At 38.8% G+C, this 24,668-nt stretch overlaps 1 protein-coding gene across 1 annotated transcript in view; it reads right to left on the bottom strand.

Annotated features, from left to right (window-relative positions):
- IQCA1 (IQ motif containing with AAA domain 1) overlaps nucleotides 1–24,668 on the bottom strand; it is a 156,617-nt gene that overhangs the window by 20,916 nt on the left and 111,033 nt on the right. The window contains exons 16-17 of the mRNA XM_032213062.1: nucleotides 10,719–10,805; nucleotides 9,304–9,481 (exon numbers count right to left, since the gene is read on the bottom strand). Of these exons, the coding sequence (XP_032068953.1) occupies nucleotides 9,304–9,481; nucleotides 10,719–10,805 (265 nt within the window). The remainder of the gene's footprint in view (nucleotides 1–9,303; nucleotides 9,482–10,718; nucleotides 10,806–24,668) is intronic.

Genomic DNA, 24,668 nt, shown 5'->3' with positions numbered 1-24,668 from the left:
TGCCAAAAGTCTAGGCAAGTTATTCCTGAGACATATTTATCGTCTTCATGGAGCCCCACAGAGAATCATCTCCAACAGAGAGATCCAATTCACCTCAACATTTTAGAGGGCATTTTTGACTTTACTTGGCACTGTCCAAGGGTTGAGCTCATCGCACTACACGCAAACTAACAATCAAACTGAAAAATGCAACTCAGTCCTAGAACAATATCTAAGATGTTTTATTAATTTTCAACAGAATAACTGGACTGAACTTTTACCTTTCGCGGAACTGGCATTCAATAACGCTGTACACTCAAGCACTGGTTGACTCTAGGATATACAGGGGGAAAACCCAATACTTAGTTACTTGAAAGCATTTACCCTCATCCCAAAATGAATGGGTAGCTAAACACCAGGTTAGGACCCCTACCTTGCTGAAAAAATTTCACTCCTAATACCCTGACAAACCTTGTTAAAATACTATGATGGAATTTTTATTCTCTATTTTCACAGGTGGGTGTCTCCTTTTTTAAAGGAAGGCTTGTCAGATCCCTGAAAGTGATACTCCCATTCAATTGGGAGGAGGGGGGGGCTTGGAGTCGATTTATTAGCAGTGCCTGTGAAAACTGGTTTCCTGGCGCCAAAATGCCTTGAGGTCCTCTCACCTTTTGGGGGAATGTTTATGATGGCCATGTGGGATGTTTCACTTTAATGATTAACAGAAGATAACCATGGGAGTGTATGTTTGTTCGGTTCTCAGGGCAGTTGGCAAAGGAAAATCTTCACACTTGTATATTGGCTAAAATCTGCATTCTAACTAATGGGAGGGGTCTCTACTGCTTTAATTCTACTCACATTGCCTAAGGGGATTCAGATGTTCCTTTGAACTGTTGAACGGTTTCCATTCTACTTAATAAAAGGTTCGTTTTGAAATACTCGGTTTCAAGAGCCTTCACTGTCTTAAACTAGGAGAGGAACTCTTACACCTATCTAAAGTTCTGGATCCAGTTGCCAGGGGCTGGTCAGCCTGTCTTCAGTCTGTTGCTGCCACAGCCATCCTAATTCAGGAAACACACAAAATAATTTTTGGAGCCCCCCTGAATGTCTACACAACCCATTCAGTCCAAACCTTACTGGAGCAAAAGCTCCCTGCCTGGGCTATTTCATGCTGTGTCTCTAAGTATGCTAACCAGATCTTAGAAGCAGACTGTTCAACTTCATAGGTGAAAGACTGAACCCAGCCTCATTCCACCACCACCACCCAAGGAAGGCCAGAAGCATGATTGTTTAACTGTCTTGGAGGCTGTGTTGGGCATTCGTGCTGACCTTAGAACTGAGCCTCTTGAGAACCCTGAATCCCAACTTTGGATGCATGGTTCATCTTTTGTCAAGAATGGGAAGAGATACACTGGCTTAGCAGTAGTATCCACAGATGGGTCCCTCCTTTTGCAACAGCTTCCAACACACTGATCCGTCCAAGCAGTTGAGCTCCTGGCCCTAACTGAGGCATGCTACCTATCAGAAGGACTGGCCACTAACATATATACCGACAGTCCCTATGCCTTCCTAGCTGCACATACTCATGCTGCCTTGTGGAAAACCCATGAATTCATTGGGCTGATGGGAAAAGTTTAAAGATGAAGCCCTTACATCTGAATTGGCCATCATTCACTGCTGAAGCCACCAGATTGACCACAGCGAAATTTCTTGTGGCAACCATGCTGCTGATTATTGGGCCCACCAAGCCGCTGAATGGGGCCAAGCCACCTGTCAGAACAAACCAAACTTCTAGCTCTCCTTCCCTGTGACACCACACTGCAGCTTCCTGCCTTATATGACACCAGAGATAAATTAAACCCCAATGGCAAATTGTGCAATGGATGGTGGGTAGTCCAGAATAAAATCCAACTTCTCCAGCAAATGGTGTGGAAACTTGTCCAAAGAGCTCATCGAATGTCTCATAGTGGTCCCCACCTACTGCATTAGTGGCTGACATCCCTATATTGCAATCCAAACTTACGCAGCATTTGCAGGATTGTTGTTTCTTAATGTGATCTCTGCCAAAGAAATAAGCCCTGCAGAGGCAGTCTCTTGGTCGTCTCCAGCCAGGAGAGACTATGCTTTTTTAACTAAAGAACTTAGAGATAATCAGATACAGTACAGATGGGAGGCGCCATTTGGTATTACAGTCACACTTGACGATCAGAAACATCGCCTCAACTCAGCTTGTGAAGCCCGAGACTTTTATCATAAGATTTTAAAGGCGGGACTTCCTGAATTACCCCGACTTGGACAAATACAAGGAGAAGTACAAGAGAAACAACCAATCACACAATTACAGGGCGGGAGCTGTCGTTTTTCCCCTTCGGAGGGGCAGCAGAGTGGAGATCAAGGATTTAGTTATGCTTCCAAAACATTTGCTTAATCTTAACTCGAATAATACTCTGTGACTATGTCTTGTAGAAGATGGCGTGGCGGTATACCGATCAAGAGACATTAAGGCTGTGGGAAGTGATGCTGATCGCCTTGGAAATTATATTGTATGGGACTTTAAAAAAAAAAAGACTTGATGGACAACTTGGAACTTTTACATAAACTGCTTATGTTTTATTCTCTAGGGTGAGGAAGGCGGAGATTGTGATGCTTTCGGATTGTGGTTTAGGTTGAATCGAGTTGGGAAGGGTGGCGCAGATGGGAGGGTAGTGAAGGTTTAATTAGAGCTTATTTTGGGCCAGAAAGTAAGTTGACTTTTATAGTAATTTTTATCTGAACATAATGTTTGGAAGAATATATTCAGGGAGCTTGAAGGAAGGCGGAGCAAATAGGAGAGGTGTACGGATGATAATAATATATATATATGGACACGGGTAGAGGCAGGATGAGAGGAGTTGGAACAGAAACCGAGAGAAATATTTGAGGTGTTTAAGTTGCTTTATAGAGAAAGAGGTAAAAGGGATATATTAAAGGTTTGGAAATGGATACATATTTAGATAAAGAGATAAGGTCCCTAGCTAGAGTAGAATTTTATTTGATTAACTCACTTGGTTTCAACATAGTTTGAAATCCTGCAAGTAAAAAATTAATTGAGGAATGATGCACATTGCTTAAGTGTTAATAATAATGGGAAGCTGAGCTTAAGGTAGAGAGTTTATTGATTTCTCTTTTTTTGGGGGGGGTCTTTTTCCCCTTCCTTTTTTTTTATTTTTATTTTTTTAATTTTTTTTATTCTTTATTTTTTGTTTAGCTTCTAATCTATTTGGTTTCAATATACTCCAGACTTTGCTTGATAAGGAACGATGTCGGGAATGGGATCTGGGAAGTCGGAAGGAGGTCTGGGAGGGGGGTTCATGGGGGGGGAGGGGGGGAGGGTGGAAATATAGATTCAATTTTTTAAAACAATGAATGCACTTGGATACTGTTGCTTTTTTTTCCTTTCATTTTTTCTCTCCTTTCCCTTAAATTTTTCTTTTATAATTTTAGTGTAAATTACAAAACGAATAGACCAATGAATAGTAAAAATACACCGAAGTGAGGAGTAGAGGGAAAGAAGAGGGAGGAATTAAGAGGGAGTGAGAAGGGAATGTAAGGAGGGTGAGATGGTGGGAAGGGGAGAAAGGAATAGTTGAGGGGGAGGGGAAGTAGAAGAGGGGATTGTTGGAGGGGAGAAATGAAAGTTGGAGGGGTAGAAGGAAGGGTGTATGAAGGATAGAAGTGTTATGAGTTGTGTTTATTGCTTTTTTTTTAACTGCACAGTATTTAAGTGATTGTATAAAGGAAAATGAAAATGAAATAAAAGATGTTAATGAATAAAAAGCCCTGCATGGCATCGGACCTGGGTACCTGAGAGATCGCCTCCTGCCAATTACCTCCCAAAGACCGATTCGATCACACAGGCTCGGCCTTCTCCGGGTTCCATCTGCCAGCCAATGTCGGCTGGCGACCCCCCGGGGGAGAGCCTTCTCTGTTGCTGCTCCAGCCCTCTGGAACAAGCTCCCCGTGGAGATCCAGACCTTTATTACCCTCCCGGCCTTCTGTAAAGATACCAAGTCCTGGCTGTTCCGGCAGGCTGAGGGCTGTTGAAGTATCCAGCCCCGCTTCATTTGTGACTGTTGTGTATTTTTAATATTGTTTGTATTGTCTTATTTATCCCCTCCCCCGTTTCATTGTGAGCTGCCCGGAGTCCTTCGGGAGTGGCCGGCATACAAAACCAATAAACAAAATGAAACGAACGAATGCCCTAGTTGATCAGATCATTCCAAGGTTTGGAGTTCCTTGAAGTCTCAAATCTGCCTCTGATCACAGGTGCCTCTGATAATTATTTTGGCAGGGGAAGAAAGTGTGTGTGTGGGGGGGAAACAGAACCTTTCCCCTTTGAAGAGCATAAAAGAACTTGTATTCAAGTCAATTTAAAATAAAAAGTAAGAGAGGCCTGGAAGGCTAGAGTGGCAGTCGCTATTAGTTTTTTTCTTTTTCTCTCTCCTTATGTTTTGGAAACATGGATCAATACTTAGATGAGGAAACCTTAAAATCCCAAAATATTTTGATTGGAATTCAAAATCTATTGGAATGATATGGGAGAATTGAGAAGTTGGAAAGACAGCAAAAGATGATGGGGTTGGAGTCCCAAAAATTAAAGGGGAGAATGAAGATATAAAAAATAAAGATAAGATAATAGATTAATTTATTAATGGAGCAAATGTGGGTGAAAGTGGAAAGAAGGGAATATGGAAAAGGGAATTTGACGAATTGGAGCTCTACCCCAAATTTCAGGACACAGAAGAAAAAAAAATACTAATGATGATAGACATAAGAAGATAATTTTTTTCAGAAGCAAGATTGACAACCAAAGACAAGTTAATTTTAGTAGCAACTGGTGGGCAACGAGATTATCTGAGAGACCCTTCAAGCAACAAATTGCGGAGAGAAGCCTATAAAAACCTTATAAAGGAGATAAAAAGAAGACTGACTCCACAATTGGCAAGAGAGATAAGACTGTTTTGTTATTGGAAAGATACAGGTTGACAATTAAAGTTGATAATAAAAATTAGTTTTTTATTATTGGTGATTAATAAGTAGGAATTTTGTAACTCTTAGATTGTTTTAGATTGTTATTAAATGTTTACTCGCTAAAAATTAATTAACCATAAATAATAATAATGAAATGATAATGGATACAGCGTAATGATATATACATCTATTGGCAATTTAGTAAAAGAAATTTGGATATAAATAGTAAATTTTGACTTGGGAAAAAGACTTATAATTTTTATTAACAAATTTTCATTTAGATCTTATTATAAAGGTGTAAGGTTTTTTTGGGGGGGTGGGGGGCTAATGAGAGGAGATGGGGCATAAATAGTAAATGATTTTTAGCCAATTATAATAACAACAAGGAAATTTTAATGGACATTGTTTAACAATATATACATGGCAAAAGTATTGGCAAAAGTAACTTGGATATAAATTCTAAACAATGAGTTCAAAGTGCGGAGAAAAGTTTATAAAAACCTTATAAAGGAGATAAAAAGAAGACTTACACAACAATTGGCAAGAGAGATAATATTTTTTGTTACTGGAAAGATATAGGTTGATAATGAAAGTTGATAATAAAAAATCAGTTGATTTTGGTGACTAATAAGTAGGAATTATGTACTCTTGGATTGTTTTAGATTATTATCAAATGTATATTCGCTAACAATTAATTAACTATAATAACAATAAGGAAACGATAATGGATATAGCCTAATGATATATACATGTATGGTAATCTAGCAAAAAAAAAATTGGATATAAATTGCAAATTGTGACTTGGGAAAAAGAAAGACTTATAAAATTTTATTAACAAATTTTTATTTAGCTATTGTTATAAAGGCTTAAGGTTTTTTTCTTTTTGGGGGGAGTCTGACGAGAGGTGATGGGACATAAATAGTAAATGATTTTTAGCCAATTATAATAACAAGGAAACATTAATGGCCATTGTTTAACAATATATACATGCTATGGTATTGGCAAAAGTAACTTGGATATAAATTTTAATCAGTGAGTTGGGAAAAAAAGGGGGGGAAAGGCTTAGAAACTTTATTAATTGACTTTTGCTTAAAAATACTATAAAGGTGTAATGTTATTGAAGGATTTTTTGAAATAGCTAATTAATGCCATTATGTGGTTGTGTCTTTAAATATGAATGATTTGAGGTAAAAGCATGTTCAAATAATTGTAGTCAAATGAGAATTGTGGTACATTGATTGTAAGATATACAAAGATTTTTGACTTAAAGTGTATAATCTAATATGAACTATAAGTAATGACTGTCGAAGAAATGCACAAAAGTTATCTGTAACCAATCGACACGCTTTCTACAAGATGTAATGAAGGATGATTCTTTTTTTGTGTTTTTGTTCAATTAAAATTCAAAAAAAAATTCAAAAAAAATCTGGCCTCTAGGAGTTGTAGGAAGTCATCTATGCCTTGCAGTTGGGGGGGGGGCTCTCCTCTTGTGGAGGGTTGGTAGCCATTCCCTTGCTTCTTCTTCTAGCCCCTCTGAGATGGTATTCATCATGGCTCTGGGGGATGGGTAGAGGTGTCCATAGCATTCTAGGTGGGTTTCAGCTGAGTCAAGGAATAGGGCTAACTGGTCTGAGTCCCCATCAAACTTTCCCCTGAATTGGGGCGGTTTGTTCAGTACTGCTCCTCCCTCCTTTCATCAGCCTCTGTATGCTTGCACTTGATATGGCTGGCCATCTTCCTCAGCTCTAGTTCAGAGGGAGAAAGGGGGTTGTCTTCCCTGTCTGCTGCATGGAAGAAGCACTGGTTGCAGCCTCCTTCTGATGGGTGGAAAAGGGGGGCTGCGTTCCTGTCTGCTTCTCCTCATTTCAAAAGGATCCACTGCTCCTCTCCTCTCTTTTGGCCTGCATAATGGCCCCTCTTCACGGAGTGTGGCCTGGTCAAATTCCTCCCTGCTCTGCTCTATGGAACTCCCGAGGGGCTCCATCAGGGGCTTTGGGAGCCAGGTTTGTTTCCAGTCTAGCATCCACTCCACTTTTCCCAGCTCACTCATGGCCCTTCCCTTTTTCTGGGCATTGGGTGGGGGAGCTCAACCTCAGCTTCTTTAGGGGTTAACTTCCACAAATACTCATCTCTTCTTGCTTCGGTCGCTGGAACAGGCATCTAAGCTTTGATGTCTGAGGTTAGGCTGCACTCCAGCTGCAATCAGGCTCTCTTTGGATAGCCCGTTCTCTGCCATGGTTGCCTGAGTTTCCCTCCAGGCACTCCAGATATCAGAGAGCAATTGGAGAGTCCAGGATTCAGGAGACCTAGTTATCTTGATAGATTTTAAAAGCAGATCTGACTCTCTGTCAGGTTTCCTAAAGATGCTCTAATTAATTCATGAGCCTCGAGCCAAGTTTGAAAATCCAGTCATTTATTAGGAACAACATTTCGGCAATACCCCATTGGAGTCAGATCTGACCTCAAGTAAGTTACAGCTGAACTTTGCTCCTGTTTCCTCCTCCCCTCAATCTGTGTTATAAATCACATTATCCAACAAGGTGCTCCAGCAGGCTATAGAATTCCATGCCTCACAAGCCTGCTGTGGTAATCTAAGATCTGACTCTAGTCGAAGGTATGCATGGAATGCACTCCCCTCTTTCCTTACCATGCCAACTTGATAACAGACATGGAAATGCTTTATGAGTTGACACAGACAACAGATGTAGATGTAGATGTAGAGATTTAGATTAAACATGAGTGATGTACAGGGATACAAGAAAGGTTGTTTCCCACATGCGTCCACTCCCTGTGCATGCAGTCCCCCCCCACATTCATTCCCCACTGCACATGCATGCACCCCACTCCCCCGCATGCACCTTGCTCTCCCGCATGCACGACAGAGACTTGAAGACCAGCTGGCCAGTGGGAGGCGCACATATATGTATGGAGGACAGTGACATGCAGTGAGGTTTATAGCTGGTGAGGCACTGACACAGGGGTTTCAAATTTTAGTAGACTTGTGGACTTCAACTCCCAGAATTCCACAGCCAGGCATGCTCAGTTCTGATTTAAAGCGACAGCATTTGTTTTTCTCCTTTGCCAAAAAGTTTTCCTTCATTCTTTTTCTTCTCCCTCCCCCTCCTTCCTCCCCCTCCTTCCTCCCCCCCTCTCTCCCTCTCCCCTCTCTCAAACAGACACACGCACACACAGAGAGAAGTTGGATTCCTCTCTCACTCACTCTCAAGCAAACACAAACACAGAAGTTCGATTGGATATATTTTCCAATGGCTTGTAAGCAGCTCCTCTGCCATACCCCCCCCCCCCATTCCCCTGCTGCCTTCCGATTTGATTGCAGGTGGAGCCACGTTGCCTTTTCAAACTTGTAACCAGTGAAGCTGGGCTTATATACTTTTATCCAGCTGTGTGTGTGTGTGTGTGTTTGAAAAGGCAACGTGGCTCTGCATACAACCAAACTTTTTGAATTCCTCCCCCTCCCTCCGACCCACACACGTACCTTTTCCAGCTGTTTCAAAGAGGATTTCAACTCTGCTCTTGCCTACCATAATGAAAAGAAAAAAATGTAAAAGGAAAAAGGCATGAGCTGAGGTCAGGCTGAGCTAGTTGCTGCCAGAGCCTCTAAAAAGCCTCTAAAAAAACAATCTCTACAGGAGGCAGGAGAACGACGTGCCTCATCTACGTCAGGAATTTTTCGGCTTTTAACCCTTGCTTAGCTCTGCTCAAGTGATCATAAAGTCAGACTAGATGAGGCACCTCATTCTCCTGCCACCTCCTGTAGAGGGCACTTTTTTAGAGGCTTTTTTAAACAATTAAGCACTAAGCAGAGTCATCCATGGTGATTCTGGCAGCAACTATCTCAGCCTGACCTCAGCTCTTGCCTTTTTCCTTTTATATATTTTTTTCTTTTCATGATGACAGTGGTGAGGCTCTGCCTCCCCTAACTGCACATCCCTGATGGAGGAGCTGAACTGGGGTGACAGCTTGTGTGCCCACCGAGAGGGTGCTGTGTGCCAACTCTGGCACACGTGCCAGAAGTTCACCATCACAGTATTAAGGGTTAGAATTAAGAGACAGAAAGTAGAAATTGGGAAAATACTATTATGTATACTGCTACAAAATATAATACATTATAACTACAATGTATAAGCTGAAAGACTATTATTATATATATCTAATACTATTATTGTTATATACATAGGTATATACGTGTGTGTGTATGTTTCTAAGATTCAGTAATGAATTTTCGAGTAGCATAAATACTTTTTAAATTTTGAGATATCTTTGCATAAACTAGTTTTATTTTCATATACTTGCCAAATCTTGAAGCATAGTCTGGCCGCGGCACCAAAATTATTTTCTTATAAACTTTGCAGAAGGATTTGATCTCTGCATCAAATGGCCGGTTAGTGGTTCCAATGATTAAAATTCGATCTTCAATTTTTAGAGTTTTCAAAATTTTGGGAAGTTGTTTTTTCAAACGTTTAGGTTCCATCTTCCAGAACAAACACAAATATATGCAGTCTTAAATTTGACAAGGATGATATATAGGATTTTTATTTGGAACTATCCATTGCAAGACAAACCTACTTGATTTCACAGTAACAAAGGAAATATGCAGTGGTAGATTTCACACACATTAACTTTTGAATCAATGTCATTTGTTTAAATTAAGTTAAGCAATATAATTAATAATATACACACATGATGTGTATATTATAGGATGGATTGACAGGTTCATATTATAAACATTTTGAGGATCAACCACTTCAGAAAAGGATGGATGTTCTTTTACAGGAAGATGCAGTGCCAGAGGCAAAAATGCATTTATGTGTGTGTGTGTGTATGTGTATGTATGTATGTATATATATGTATATATGTGTGTGTGTGTGTGTGTGTGTGTGTGTGTGTGTGTGTATGTATGTATGTATGTATATATGTATATATGTATATATATATTGCTACAAAAACACACAGAATGTGAAGAAACTTAACAAGGAACTTTGTGGCAAACATTTTAGCCAGCAGAGGGCAGCAATACCATCATAGCCAATTTAAATATTTCTGTCATTTTTCAAAATATGATTCTTTTAGGTGTTAAACCTTGGAACTGTTTTTAAAATAATTTCTTAAATTTAGAGCAAATGGTAACACTTTGGATCAAGACTGCTTTTTTACTACTGACTGGCAGTTTATCAAAAATATGAATTAAAAATAGATTAAGAGAATTAAGAAATAATAAAAACATGGTTGCATAATAGGGAACTCACATATTTTTACAAATATATGAATCATCTAGTTTAAATTTATTTTTAAAACTTGTTGTGATTCAATGATTAATTTTAAAATCTGATCATCACACAATGTTACAAAATTAATAATGCCAGCTTTTTCAGTAATTATAATTAGTTGTCTTTAAACATGTGACAATTTAAAATTGCTTTGACACCTTACTTGTTGTTAAAACTGATCTGGTCTTGTTTCTATTGTGCCTAGTGAAAAATTCTGTGTTAATCAAAAATCACTTACATTTCTTCAACAAGGATATATATTTTAATTATAAAAATAATCTGGTTTGCATTTATTATTATATAATTACCATGCAATAGATTTATGACTAATTAATGTGTGTTCTAAAACCATAAACAAATAAATAAGTAAATGAATGAAAAATTAGCAATTAATGTGCTATGCTGCTTGTTTGCTTATACCATATATAAAAAAGGATTTACCTCTTTTTCAGTTTTAGGTACCTTTCTGTAGAATGTTTTTTCTGTATCTCCAATCCATATAACTGAAGGCTGTAACTGTCTGGCAACCTAGGAGATTAAAAAAAGATTTTTTTTTCAAATAAGGAAGTGGTTTTTCTATTTTTTTAATTTTCCAACCTAATCTTCTGGTGGTCTCCCAGCCAATTATTAACCAGTTCTGACCTCCCAATAGAAAGGAATGTCTGTAACTCAGGGTTAATAAAAAATCTTGGTGCTCTTTGCCTGTAGACATTTCATTACATTTCACTACCCAACTAAGCAACATCATAGGGTTGACATGCCTGCAAGCAAACAACGAAGAGGACTGAGAACTCGAGTTCTGATGTTGCCTAATTTTTTTCAAAATTTGCTAGATGCTGTCACTTGCTGTGACCATCAAGGTATTAAGAATAAGATCAGAAAATTTAGAAGAGAAATTTTATTCATCTTCACCCTTACCTTCCACTCTGTTTCCAAAGACCATGAAAAGTTAACCTCCTCCATCTATAATAAATCTTCTCAACAAATGGGAAAAAAGATATTCTTTGCATGCATAGGTCAATTTTGACCACAAAAATTAATAGAAATCCCTCAGCTGTAAGAAATGTGGTTGCAAAGTGGGTTCAGTAGCTTCAATGATCCAGACAGCAATGTCAGCAAGATCATAATTTCTAATGAAATTGAAAGGGGAGATAAGAAAGTTGGATTTGGTAGAAAATATGCAGACAGCTCTGTGAAAAGCAATTAATTACCACCATGAACAAAGAGACCATCTCTTCAAAACCTTTGCAGAAAAGGAGAGGATGGGAGAATGTGTTTTGAAGAGATGTTTTTTTGTGAGATCACAGAAGAGCAGTCCATGGTGGATTTTCAGCACTGAGACACAGCAGAAATAGCTGACCTTCTCACAACCATAGTCAGCATCTTTCAAAGGATACTAACTTCACAAACTTTCTTTTCTAAATCCCATTTGGAAATTGCTTGCTAACTACTTTTCAACTATTAGAGATCTTAGGACCAACAAGTCTGAAAACACAGGGTGACTTTTCCCTCAATCCATAATGAAAGAACATTTGAATCATATAAGATTTTTTAAAAACAAAAATAAACACAAAAACCTAAATAAGAATTTGTTCTGGGAAAATTATATATGGATCAAGGATCCAGATCAACTTGGAATAGGATTTTGGAATTAATTATAAATATTTCCCATGCAAAATAGATATTTTGGACTTTGATAAGACAAGATATAAAGATAAAAAATTTAAAAAATTGAACACTAGAGGGAATTGAGAATTAAAGTTAAAGGAGAAAAATACACAAGCCTAATCAATAGCAAATTAATTGGAACATATAGAATGGTATAAACATTTTCACTTCAAACATACTGAAGGATACTTTTGAAAAATGGAATAAGTTAGTATCAACAATGTCAAAAGCAATGTTTGCTTCACAGATGCAGTGTGTCCAAAATATGTCATGGAAAAAATGGCAGATGAATAACTTTTACTTGAGAAGATTGAGACGGCATTGAAAATGGATCTAAAATTATAGATTATGAGAATGATATGGAAAATAATGTCTAACTGAACATACAAATGAAACTGGTTATTTTAAAAATCAAAGGGGAATAAAAGTAATGAAGAAGAGTGATCAGGATAATTCTTTTATATCAGAGGCTTTGAAGAAACCTGTGAGAAGAAAGAAGAAATGATATCAAGTTCTATGAAATTATTTGAATGGACTAAGACTGATAGTAGGAATAAATCTAAAGTTGGTTTATTTGATCAAGGTTAAAATAAGATATGCTGTTACAAAACTGACAACCTTTTATGAAATTTTGGCTGGTGTCTTCAGCTTTTTGGCTGAAAAGTTGATGCTTTACGGACTTGGCTATAGATAAGAGATGAGGAATGGGATGCAGAGATCATTGATTATAAACTAAGAGGGGATGAAACAAAAATTGTTTATAATTGAAATGAAGATTGGAAGACACTTCTTGATATATTTCTTTTCTCTCAATTATATTTTTCTTTTTCTTTTTGTAGTTCTTTTTTCTTCTATTTTTTTACACATTTTCCTCTTTTTTCTATTTTTCATTCTTTGTATTGTTTGTATTAGATTTTACTACTGTAATTAAAATCTTTAATAAAAAAGAAATTTGGACAGGGTAAAGAGGTTGATCTTGGTTTAGCAAAATAGATTTGGTAAGCACAATAACAAGGAATCCAGCTTATTTAGGACAGTCAAAATCCAACCCAGATAATGGCAAGGCAGGGTTCCATACACCTTTTTGTACAAATGGTTGTCCAATCTTTTCTTCAGCAATGGAGCATTCACATTCACAATTCTGTGAGGAAAGCTGTTCCACTGCTTAATAGTTCTCATTATCAGGAAATTCCTTATTTCCAGGTTAGATCTTCCCCAAGGAGTCTCTATCCATTGCTTCAGTCTTCTCTTTATTCATTAAGCTAAACATACCTATCCCATAAAATTGATGCCTCTTCCATGTGGCACGACTTCATGAACTGGAAACTGCTATCATGTCTTCCCTCAGTTTTTTCTTCATTTGTTAACTAAACATACTTAATTCCTTTACCCATTCTTCACGGGATTTAGATCTCTTACAATCTTTGTTACCCTTCTCTATATTCTTTTTAGGACTTCTACATTTGTTTTGTTTTTTGGTGACCAGACTGGATGCAATATTCCAAATGTGACCTGAACAGTGGAGTATATAGTGGAATTGGAATTCAATATAATGCAGGCATAACTAATAGGATGAAGACAAATGAGTGTGTAAGGACCTGCCTTGCCCCCCGCCCCTCAAGAAAGTGTAGACTCTTGAAAACTTGGTATTTCAAAAGGAATCTTTTTATTGAAGAGGGGCGAAAGCAAGTCAACATTCAAAGCAGGCTCTGGGACCTTCAGGCTATACAATCCATGATAAAGGAAATTAGGAACCCCTCTTAACAGTCCAATGTGGATTCCCACCAATCTGTGGGTGTGAAAATGGTTTTGTACCAGCCTCTCTGGGAAACAGATAAGAAGAGGTTCTCAGGATCATCGGGAATTGCAATCCACAGAACTGTCCTCCCTCCCTGCATTCCCCAAGAGGTGAGGATTTTCCAGACATCTGAGGCGCCACACAACGGTTATAAATCAAGCGAAAGGTTATACAAAAAGACAAGTCAAGAAATAGGATACCTAGGATACATAAAAAGGAGAAAGAACAGAATGTATCAAATCCAACCCCTCCTTCTTCCACCAAAGAATGGCAGATACACGGATCTGACATATTGCCTTCCACAGAAAAATGGAAAATCCACCTGGAAAGACATAAAACATATAATACATTGAGATTTAGGATGGTTTGTGAGGGTATCTCATGTGGAATTTCCTTAACATTGTGGGAGCTTTTACATGTTTTTTGGCTATCCATTCGTTCTGAGAGGATGGTAGCTGTTTCCATACCACTAAATATTGTGTGGAGCCATGGTGAGTGAGGGAGTCAAAGATATCTTTAATTTCAAAATGTTGTTCTTCATCCACCATAATGAGGGTTGGGGGTTTGGGCAAAGGGGGTGTGACCTTTGAAGTGATTTCTGGTTTGAGTAGGCTGCAGTGAAACACTGGATGATCCTGCCTAAGTATGTTAGGAAGGAGGAGTTCTACCATGATGGGGTTAATGATTCTAGTGATGGGGAATGGGCCAATGAATTTTGGTCCCAGTTTCTTAGATGATTGTAAGGATTATAGAAACTTGTGAATAGATATACATTCAACCCACCTTGAATGTTTGGGTTCACAGCATTTCTTGTGAGCTTGAACTTTAAAAGCTGCTCTAGCTTCTTGTAGAGCTAGTCTGACCACTGGCCAAATAGATTGCAGATTGTTTATCCACTCCTTAAGGGAGGGGATGTCAGGTACCTTAGCTGGTAGCTCTGGCATGGGGTTGAATTCTTGTCCTGTGGCAACCTGAAATGGGGTGAAGCCAGTGCTACTCTGTACAGAGTTGTTGTAAGCTACTTCAGTAAAAGGTAACAGGTCAGTCCAATTGTCTGTTGGTAGTTAATAAAACATCTTAATGTTCCAATACGCCTGTCACATCCCTAAAAGTGATATTGCCATTCAAATGGGAGGAGGGGAGCCTCGGAGTAAAATCATTAGCGTATCTGTAACAACTGAGTTTTACAACTTTACAACTGGTTTCCTGTCACCAGAAACTAAAGGTGCCAGCATCTCTGGGGGGATGTTTATGAGAGCATGTGGGATAACTTACTTTAATGTCTAACTAGAGATAGCCATGGGAACATGTGTTTTATTGACCCTCAGGGCAGAAGAGTTAAGGAAACATCTTCATATTTGTGTATTGGTTAGAATCTGCATTCGGACAAAGTGGAGGGGTCATTATCAGCTTAATCCCATTTGCATCACCTAAAGGGTTTCAGATGCTGCTTTGCTTCTAATAGTTTCCATCCTGACTGATTAAAGGTTCCTTTTGAAATAATCCGTTTCAAGAGTCTTTACTTTCTCAAGTTAGGAGAGGAGTCATTATATAAAGCAGCACCTCTCTGCAAAGTGGTCAACCAGGAGAGAAACATTTTTACTCTACCGAGGGGACCCAACAAACCATGTCTGAGCATAACAGTGAACAAGGGGGAACTGACTGCTGGAGGGAGATGGAAACCCCTCCATAACCAGAGACCTGCTTCTTGTACCCTGGCGGAGAGAACGAGATGAGCCTGGAGGACCCTAAAAAGCCCCGTTGGTCAATCGGAATCGGGATGAAAGACGCCTGGGAAGGGAGAACGAGAGGAGTCACTCTTACCCGAGGTAGCCGAAAACCAGGGTGGAAAATTGGAGTTAGAAGCCCCTATGACCAGGAGGAGCTAAATGAAGCCTCGCTGATGGAAATTTTGGAAAAAATCAACCTCCGGGGGGAGCCAGACCGGCAACCGAGAAGCGGTGAAAGGGCGGAAAACAGGGATGACGCCAGGGAAACTAACCCCCTTCTGGTCCCTGCTGGTCAAGCTGACAGCACAGCAGCAACAGCTCCCACCCAGTTGGCGCATGGGTTGGGGGCCACTGCTAACCAACCCAGAAACCTGCAGTTAGAAAGGAAAACTCCTTCCCTGGGGTAAAATTTGATGGGAACCTGAAAAAATTGGGATTCTTTATGGCACACATGCTCACCTACATGAAAGAATATGGGTGTGATTTTCGAACTCAAGGACCCGGAGTACAAGTGGTCACCCTAGCCCTGGAAGGAGCCGGCGCCAGATGGATGGTGACTTTACATGATGCTGATGCACCAGAACTGTGGGACTTTGATTGTTTCATTATGGCCCTGCAACAACGGTTTGAGGACCCCCTCGCAGACCGCAAAGCATGTGACCGCATTAAAGTTGTGAAGCAGGGATGCCAGCCAGTGGCAGAGTATACCGAAGAATTCCGAGACCTGACATGTCATGTGAACTGGCCAGACAATATCCTGGTAAGCTGGTTCAAGGATTGGCTGAGTGATGACCTCTATGATGCTTGTTTGGCCTGAAGTGCCAACCACCTACATGAGTGGTATCTTATGGCTGAAGAGGCAGAGATTGACATGGCCAGAAATCAGTACCGAGGAGGACAAATGTGGAAGAAATCCCCACCCCAATGGAAACAAGAACCTTTTAAACCGCAAACGATACCTTCTCCAAAATCCTTAGCCTGTTTCAAGTGTGGAAAAGAGGGGCACCGAGCTGCAGAATGTCGTTCTCAGGCACTGGCTAAGAAACCAGATCGCCCATTTTTTTGGTATTTTTGGTATTTTATTAGGATTTATAGGCCGCCCTTTTCCCTGAGGGGACTCAGGGCGGCTTACAATCATTAGGGAGGAGGTGCAATTCAAAATAAACAATATGTGAACAAAATAAAGTAATAAAAACACAACTTGCATTCAACATTCAACACTCGGGTGGGGCAAATTAGAGGCTTATCCCCAGGCCTGTTGGGATAGCCAGGTCTTGAGGGCTGCGCGGAAGGCCTGGACGGTGGTGAGGGTGCGTATCTCGACGGGGAGATCGTTCCACAGGGTCGGAGCTGCAACAGAAAAGGCTCTCCTCCGTGTAGTCGCCAGTCGACATTGACTGGCGGATGGGATTCGGAGGAGGCCCAGTCTGTGCGATCTTATCGGTCGGAGGGAGGTAATCGGCAGAAGGCGGTCTCTCAAGCCTCCCCATTGGGGGGAAAGCCTATGAAACCTCGCCAGCGCAGAAAGGAGATGGCCCTGAGGAGTAGGGAAACTGTTAAATTTCCACCCCTCCCTTCTTTGAGGAGGAAACCCCAGCTTCGCAGCAGGAGGAACCATACTCATCCAGAAGAGATGCAGAAGATGAACCACTGGTAAGCAAACCAATTAAACCGCTTACCTTGCCCCTAAGACTGTTTATCCCCAACTGGGAGAGGGGAATGAAAATCTCAGCTTTAGTGGACTCAAGGTGCACCCGCTGTTTGATCAGCCCAATCCTGGTAAGGAAATTGAGGATTAATGTAAGGAAGCTGAAAAGCTCCACAGCTTTTTGCCAATTAGATGGGTCAATAGCAGGGGGGGGGGGGGAGCCAGCTTTTTTTTGTCACTGAGCCTCTACAGATAGGCATCGGAAGCCACAAGGAAATGCTTACATTTATAGTGGTGGCTGGCATGGAATGGCCACTAGTTCTGGGTCTCGCATGGCTGAAAAAATGGAACCCCAAAATTAATTGGAAGCAAGGCACCATAAGAGTGCAGATGCACATGACTTTTGCTGAGAATCCAGACAAAGAAACTGAAGGGGCAGAGCACCTAAAAACAGCAATGTCTGCTTACACTATGCCAAACCAGGGCATACCCAAAGAATATAAGGACTTGGCTGAGGATTTTAGCGAAAAAGCATCTGATGAACTCCCACCAACACCCACCGCTCCACTGACTGTGTGATAGAAATTCTACCTGGAGCCAAACTCCCTAAACCCAAGATGTATAGCATGTCTCCAAGGGAGCTGGAAGAACTGAGAGCATTCATTGAAAAAACCTAGCAAGGGGTTTCATTGAACCAGCCCGACCAAAAGTTGCAGCCCCAGTGTTGTTTAGAGAGAGAAAAGATGGCTCTAAACGCCTATGTGTCGATTTTTGAAATTTAAATTCGATCAGTATGAAAAATATATATCCGCTCCCACTCATGAAGGATATGCTAGCACACCTAGCTAAAGGATAATTTTTTCAAAGCTGGATTTAAGGGTGGCTTACTACCGTATCAGAATTAAGGAGGGAGATGAATGGAAAATGGCATTTAACACCCCTCTTGGATGCTATCAATTCAAAGTGCTACCATTTGGGCTACAAGGGGCCCATGCAGTATTTATGCAATTAATAAACAAAGTGTTGCAGGAACATTTATATAAGGGCTGCATAGTCTATATTGATGACATTTTATTATATTCGGAGACCAAGGCCGAACATGTAAAACTAGTCCGGGTGGTTCTGAACAAGCTTTGCTCTGCAAAACTTTATGCTAAACTCTTCAAATGCGAATTCCACCAAGAAAAAATTGATTACTTAGGATACCGCATTTCACACCAGGGCATAGAAATGGATCCTTCGAAAGTGCAATCGGTACTTGACTGGGAACCACCCAGAACGTTGCAAAGCTTCCTGGGATTCGCCAACTTTTACCGGCAGTTCATCAATGCTTTCGCCCAAATTGCTCTCCTCATCACCAAGCTTTTAAAAACAAGAGGGGAGGGTAACTTGAAAGCAAAGCAGCCTTTGAACTGGACAATGGAATGCCAAGTGGCATTTGAAAAACTTAAATGACTGTTTTTGGCAGAACCAATCCTAAAGCACCCGGACACAGAGAAACCGTTCGTCATACAAGCAGATGCTAGCGATGTGGCGATAGGAGCGGTCCTGCTTCAGAAAAATGAGGAAGACCAATTACAACCAGATTCAGAATGAATCTGAGCAAAGGTGGGCTATTTGAGAGAAAGAGGCTTATGCAGTTCAATGGGCTCTTTTAACCTGGAGACATTTCATAGAGGGGCATAAGATCCTTTTTGAAGTCTGGACAGATCATAAAAATTTAGAAGCCCTAAAGACCCCCAAGGAAACTCTCTCCAAAACAAGTATGATGGGCTCAGTACTTTAAATGGTTTGAATTTACGCTCAGATACCTCCGGGGCGGGGGGATTTTCTGGCAGATGCACTATCCAGGAAACCGCAATACAATAGTTTGAAGCCAAACATAATCAAACCCATGATACAAGACAATCAACTAGCCGCTAAAATAACCACCAGATCCCAGGGAAAATGAGACACTTTGGAGGACAATGACACCACCCAAACTTTTAAACCAGCTTTAACCACCGATGAATGGTGTTTGAGCCACAAAGAGAGCTGCCTGATGAAAGATAACCTAGATTGAGTGGGAGGGAAGTTGTATGTTCCAGCTAGCCAAAGACTGCAGTTAATGGCAAGGTGATTCCAAATTAGTGGGCACTTTGGTTTTGTGAAAACTTTACACTTAATTAAAAGACAATTTTGGTGGCCATCACTAAAAAAGAACATAGAGAGATATGTAGTTAGCTGCCCTATTTGTGCAGCAGCTAAAAGACGTCAAGGGAAAATCCAAGGACTCTTACAGAAGGTAGCCGAACCTTCAGCACCCTGGAGAGAGATTGCTATGGACTTTATTGTAGAACTGCCAGAAAGTGCGGGGAAATTTAAGGAGGCACTACTTAAGAATGGCTGTTTCCAGCAGATTAAGGGGGATACTCTGAAGACGCTGGGGTGATAAGGCAAATCCCCCAGCAGGTAGGAGAAACCCACTAAACGGACGAGGATCTATCCTGCCATTTGGTTAGGACCGGAGCGATGGCGACCGCATAAGAAGGATGCAGAGAGAGAAAGCAAGTGAAATCGAGACATCTGTTACTCTTACTGGCAACCCAAAGAAGAGGAGGACAACACGAAATTGGCAGAGAGGGCGAGCTGGAAAGAAAGAGGCGCCGGGAAGGACACTGTTTCTGCAGTTCAATTTTGCCGAAAAGAAGTGAAGCAGAGACCCTGAGTTGGAACTGACAGCTTGAATAACTTGAAGGAATTGGTCACAGTGAGAACAAAAACCCGGCATGGCCAACAGGAGTAGAATATAGTAACTGCCGAGAAGATTTGGAAGGCACAGAAAGGATTGTTTAACAGTCAGGTTAGTAGTTGACTTTTTTCTTCTTGCTCTTCCTTCTACTGTTTTGTTTTTCCCAAAGAATAGTTGAACTTACAAGTATTTGGTATTTATTTGCCTCGGAACTTGGAATGGTGCCAGAGACAGTAGAGAGAGGACTGTTTTGGAACGATTAGAGGGCCCTTTAGTTCCCTTTTTTGCTGGAATTGTTGACATTAACAGTGATACTGAGGAGAGGGTGACACCTAGTGGATTATAAATTTGAACCGTGAAGTCTGATGCAAGAAAACCAATGGTCGCATAAGCTGATATATATATATATACATAGAGAGAAACGAATTACTAGAATTGAATACCTGTATAACCGATACAATTGAGAGACATCTATCTGTATAAGATAACAGTGTGATATATAAATCTATGATATATATTAATTAAGGATCAAAAACGGAATAGAATAATACATAGGAATGTTTAGATATTGAAATGTGATATTAAGAAAGTTCATTATTATTAAATATTGAGATATACAATTATTTATACCATTGATATTGCTGATAAAGTAGAAGTAAAGTAGAATTTATATGCAATTGTAGGCAAGGATAAATAGGGGGATAAAAATGGCAACTTCAGTAAAATTAGTGAAAAAAACTACACCCCCCTCCTCAAATCAAAGATCAATGGAGAGCGCATTGGGGCTGGAGAAAGGTGGAACGATGGCAGGAACAATGGGAGCAGCACCAACAATGCAGAGTATGCAATTGATGCTCCAGATGATACAAGAGACGTTGACGAAAAGCCAAGAAATGACAACTACAAATCATGAAAAGACAAGGAGGAATCATGAAGAAATGAAAAATGAAATGGGAGAATTGAATTGAAAGGAACTATCAAAAATGTGGATGACAAAATTGAAAGAATACAGAATGCCTTAGCAACCAATGAACAGAAAGAACATCGAAACAAAAATAGAACAAATAGATCAGAAGATGGAAAAAATGGAGCTCAAATATAGACAAGTTAATAAAGAATTAGAGCTAACAATAATCCGACTTGAAAATGAAAGAGCTGCATTCTACCTAAGATTCCAAAACATACCAGAAGAGAAAGAGGAAGACCTGAAAGGAAAAATGATTGAAATGTTCACTGAAATTTTACAGAGAAAAGAACAAGAGTTGCGAGGGGACATCGATGAAGCTTACCGTGTGCATACTAATTATGCCAGAAGACATAGGCTTCCGAGAGAAGTGCACGTAAGATTTGCTAAAAAACCAACGAGAGATGAAGTGTACAAAAAAAACAGAGAAGGGACGATTACATTACAGGGAAAAGAGTTGATCACGCTTAAACAGATTCCACGGAGAATTCGGGAACAACATAGGCAATACCAAGTTTTAACAAATCAGTTAAATAAAAACAGAATAATGTACAGATGGTTGGTACCAGAAGGGGTACTGGTATCTTGGCAAGGAAAAAGATATAAGATAGAGAATATAGAAGAAGTGCAGAAATTCTATGAAGAATACTGCAAAGGGGAAGAAGAACAAGGAAGTAAAGAGGAACTAGAAAGTAGAAGTCAAGAGGAAGAAACATCAGGAGACAAGGAAAGAAACAGGAGAGAAGAACAGAGGCAAGAAAGAGAGAGAGGAGAAAAGGAAGGCGCGAGAGGGAAAAGTCAGATACAAACCAGAAGTAACAAAAAACACCCCATCTAAAGATGGACCAGGAAATAACAATTATTTCGATAAACTTGAATGGACTGAATGCACCAAAAAAAGAGCACAGATGTTTAATAAACTTAAGAAATTGAAGGTAGATATAACCTTTATACAGGAAGTGCATATTAAAAGGGAATATAGGAACTTACTGGAAAACAAAAAACTAGGGAAATTATATACAGCACTGGCAGATTAAAAAAAAGGAGGGATAGCAATCTATATAAAGGAAAAAATAAACTCCAAAGAAGTCTACTCTGATGAAGAAGGCAGAATGCTAATGATTGAATTAGAGACAACAGAAAAACCGATATTATTAATAGTCATATATACACCAAATCGGAAACAAGAGGAATTTTATAGGAAATTACATAACAAAATAAATGAATTAGAATATGAAAACATTTGTTTAATTGGGAATTATAATGCAATAGTGGATAAAAAAGTGGACTATGAAAGCAAAAAGGAAAATAAAACAAAAAAAATACATTACCCAAATCCTTTTTTGAGATGGCAATGGAATATAAACTACATATTTGGAGAGAAAGGAACAAAACAAGAAAGCAGTATACCTTTTATTCGAACCCCCATCAGTCCCTATCGAGAATTGACATGGCTTGGATTTCATCTGGTCTATGTAATCAATTAGATGAAATTGAAATAGAAGCAAATGAGTTGGCAGATCATAATCCAATAAAATTAAGATGGAAAGGTCAAAGAAGAAGAAAAAGATGGATGATGAATTCAAATATTGTAAATGAAATAAAATACACTCAAATGCTGGAGAAAAAATTAAAACTATTCTTTAGAATAAATAAGAAAGAAGACACCTCAATTCAAAATCTCTGGGATACTATGAAAGCATTCACAAGAGGCCTTATGATTGCCTACATGGTGAGAAAAACTAGAAAACAAAAAGAGCAACAAGAAGGCATGCAAAAAGAACTTAGAGAAGCTGAAGAACTACAGAAAAATCCAAAGAATAAAATTAAAAAAGAAAAAATAGAGATGATAAAACATAAAATCAACTTAATAACTCAAAAGGAATTAGCACAGAAAGTTAAAGCAGTCAGACAGAATTACTTTGAACAAGCCAACAAACCTGGACGATGGTTGGCATACAGATTGAAGAACAAAAGAGAAAAAAGGATGATATATAAATTAAAAGATGATGAGGGAAGAATTCAATAAAAAGCGGAAGAAAAGAAGCATATTATTCATAAATACTTCGCAAAACTATACACGCAAGATAGTATGGAAGAAATCAAAATAAAACATTATTTAAACACAGAAAAGATAACACCAATCTCAAAAGAACAAAGGGAGGCAATAAACAGGCCAATAACGTTAGCCGAAGTGGAATTAATCCTGAAAAATCAGAAAAATAATAAAACCCCAGGACCAGACAGAATACTGGTGGAGTTATGCAAATATAACAAAATAATATTGGAAGAGCTAGGGGTGGAAATGTTTAATGAAGTTTTAGGAAAAGCCAAGATACCTGAATCATGGACAGAAGCAATAATATCGCTAATCCCAAAAGAAGAAACCAATATACAAGAAATTCAAAATTACAGGCCAATTTCATTATTTTTTTTAATTTATTTTAAAAACAAACATATACTGTAGAAAGTATATCAGCTGGTTACAAAAAGCTTTTGTGCAACTCTTCCACCGTCATCAAATATAATTCTTATTTATTCAAAAATCTTAACTCAAATATTTACTATATTAACATCATCCTACCTCCACTTTTATTTGACTAGTTATTTAAACATCCTTCATCCTTAAGTATACCAAAATTCAATACATAGCCACATGCTGGCATTTCATTTACTTATTTGTAAAATCCTCCATTAACATTAAATCCTCATATCCTGTTTTAGCTAAACATCCATAATATTTAATACCAAAATTTTCTAATCCTCCATGTATATAATTTATTATCATTATCTTTCTTTATTTAACTATATCCTATATCATAACATTTTCCCCCTATTAGTTAAATCTTAACTGTATATAGGTTTTTTTTAAATTATAATTATTATTGTTATTAATAATCTTTATATATAGTCCAAAAATATTTCTAACCTTCCCTTCTCATATCCAATTATTACTTATCATAACAGCTCAACATTGTATACATTACTATCATTATCAATTTTTATTTAACTATACCTATTACCAATGGATTTAACTAAGTTTAGCTAATTTTGAATTATACTCTTCCATCTATCAACCTGTATCTCTCCAATAACAGAACAATCTTATATCTACTGCCATTTGTGGATCCAATTCTCCAAACATCTTTTTGAACAAGTCCATACAAAGTGATCTTTGCACCTTCTTATTTGTGGTATCTCTCATATAATGTTGACGCCCTCCTTTTGTTTCGTTTATCAGCTTGTCTTTAATTCTCAGCAGTGTTATCAAATGTTTTGCAAATAGTATTTCATAGTCCATAAGTTCTTTAGTGCTTTCTTCTCCTTCTATGTCCTGTCCTTTGAAGTAAATTTTCTCTCCATTTAACTCCTCTTCAAATATTCCATTCTTTCCTCCCTCATAAATAAACCAATTGTCACGAATATCAACAAGCTCAAATTCTTTATCTCCGTTTTCCATTTCAATTTTTTGAATTTCCATTTTCTTATTTTGTATTTGATGAACATCCTCAGTTTTTTCATCACAATTTGTTGCCAAATACATCAAATAATCCAATTTTCTTTCAAATCTTTCCTCTGTATCTTCAAAGCTGAAAGTATCGCTTGGAGAGACTCTTGAAGAGACGCCATGTTTATACGCAGTTGTATTTTTTCTTAAAAGCTCAGCAAAACTGAAAGACTTGCAAGAGAAAATAAACTACAAAGGAACAGCTGTACAATCTTATCATATCTTAAGCCAGAACAGCCAAGCAAAAAAAGTGTCGAGATGTAATCCATCCATGTGAAAAGGTTTACTAGAATCAATCCATGTAAATAACATTTAAAAAGTAAGATAATCACTGTCCAGAACCA

This window comes from Thamnophis elegans, chromosome 3 (genome assembly GCF_009769535.1).
Source record: "Thamnophis elegans isolate rThaEle1 chromosome 3, rThaEle1.pri, whole genome shotgun sequence".
Classification (NCBI taxonomy): domain Eukaryota; kingdom Metazoa; phylum Chordata; class Lepidosauria; order Squamata; family Colubridae; genus Thamnophis; species Thamnophis elegans.
Note: the sequence above shows the minus strand (reverse complement) of the source record. Positions and strands in the feature narration are given on the sequence as shown.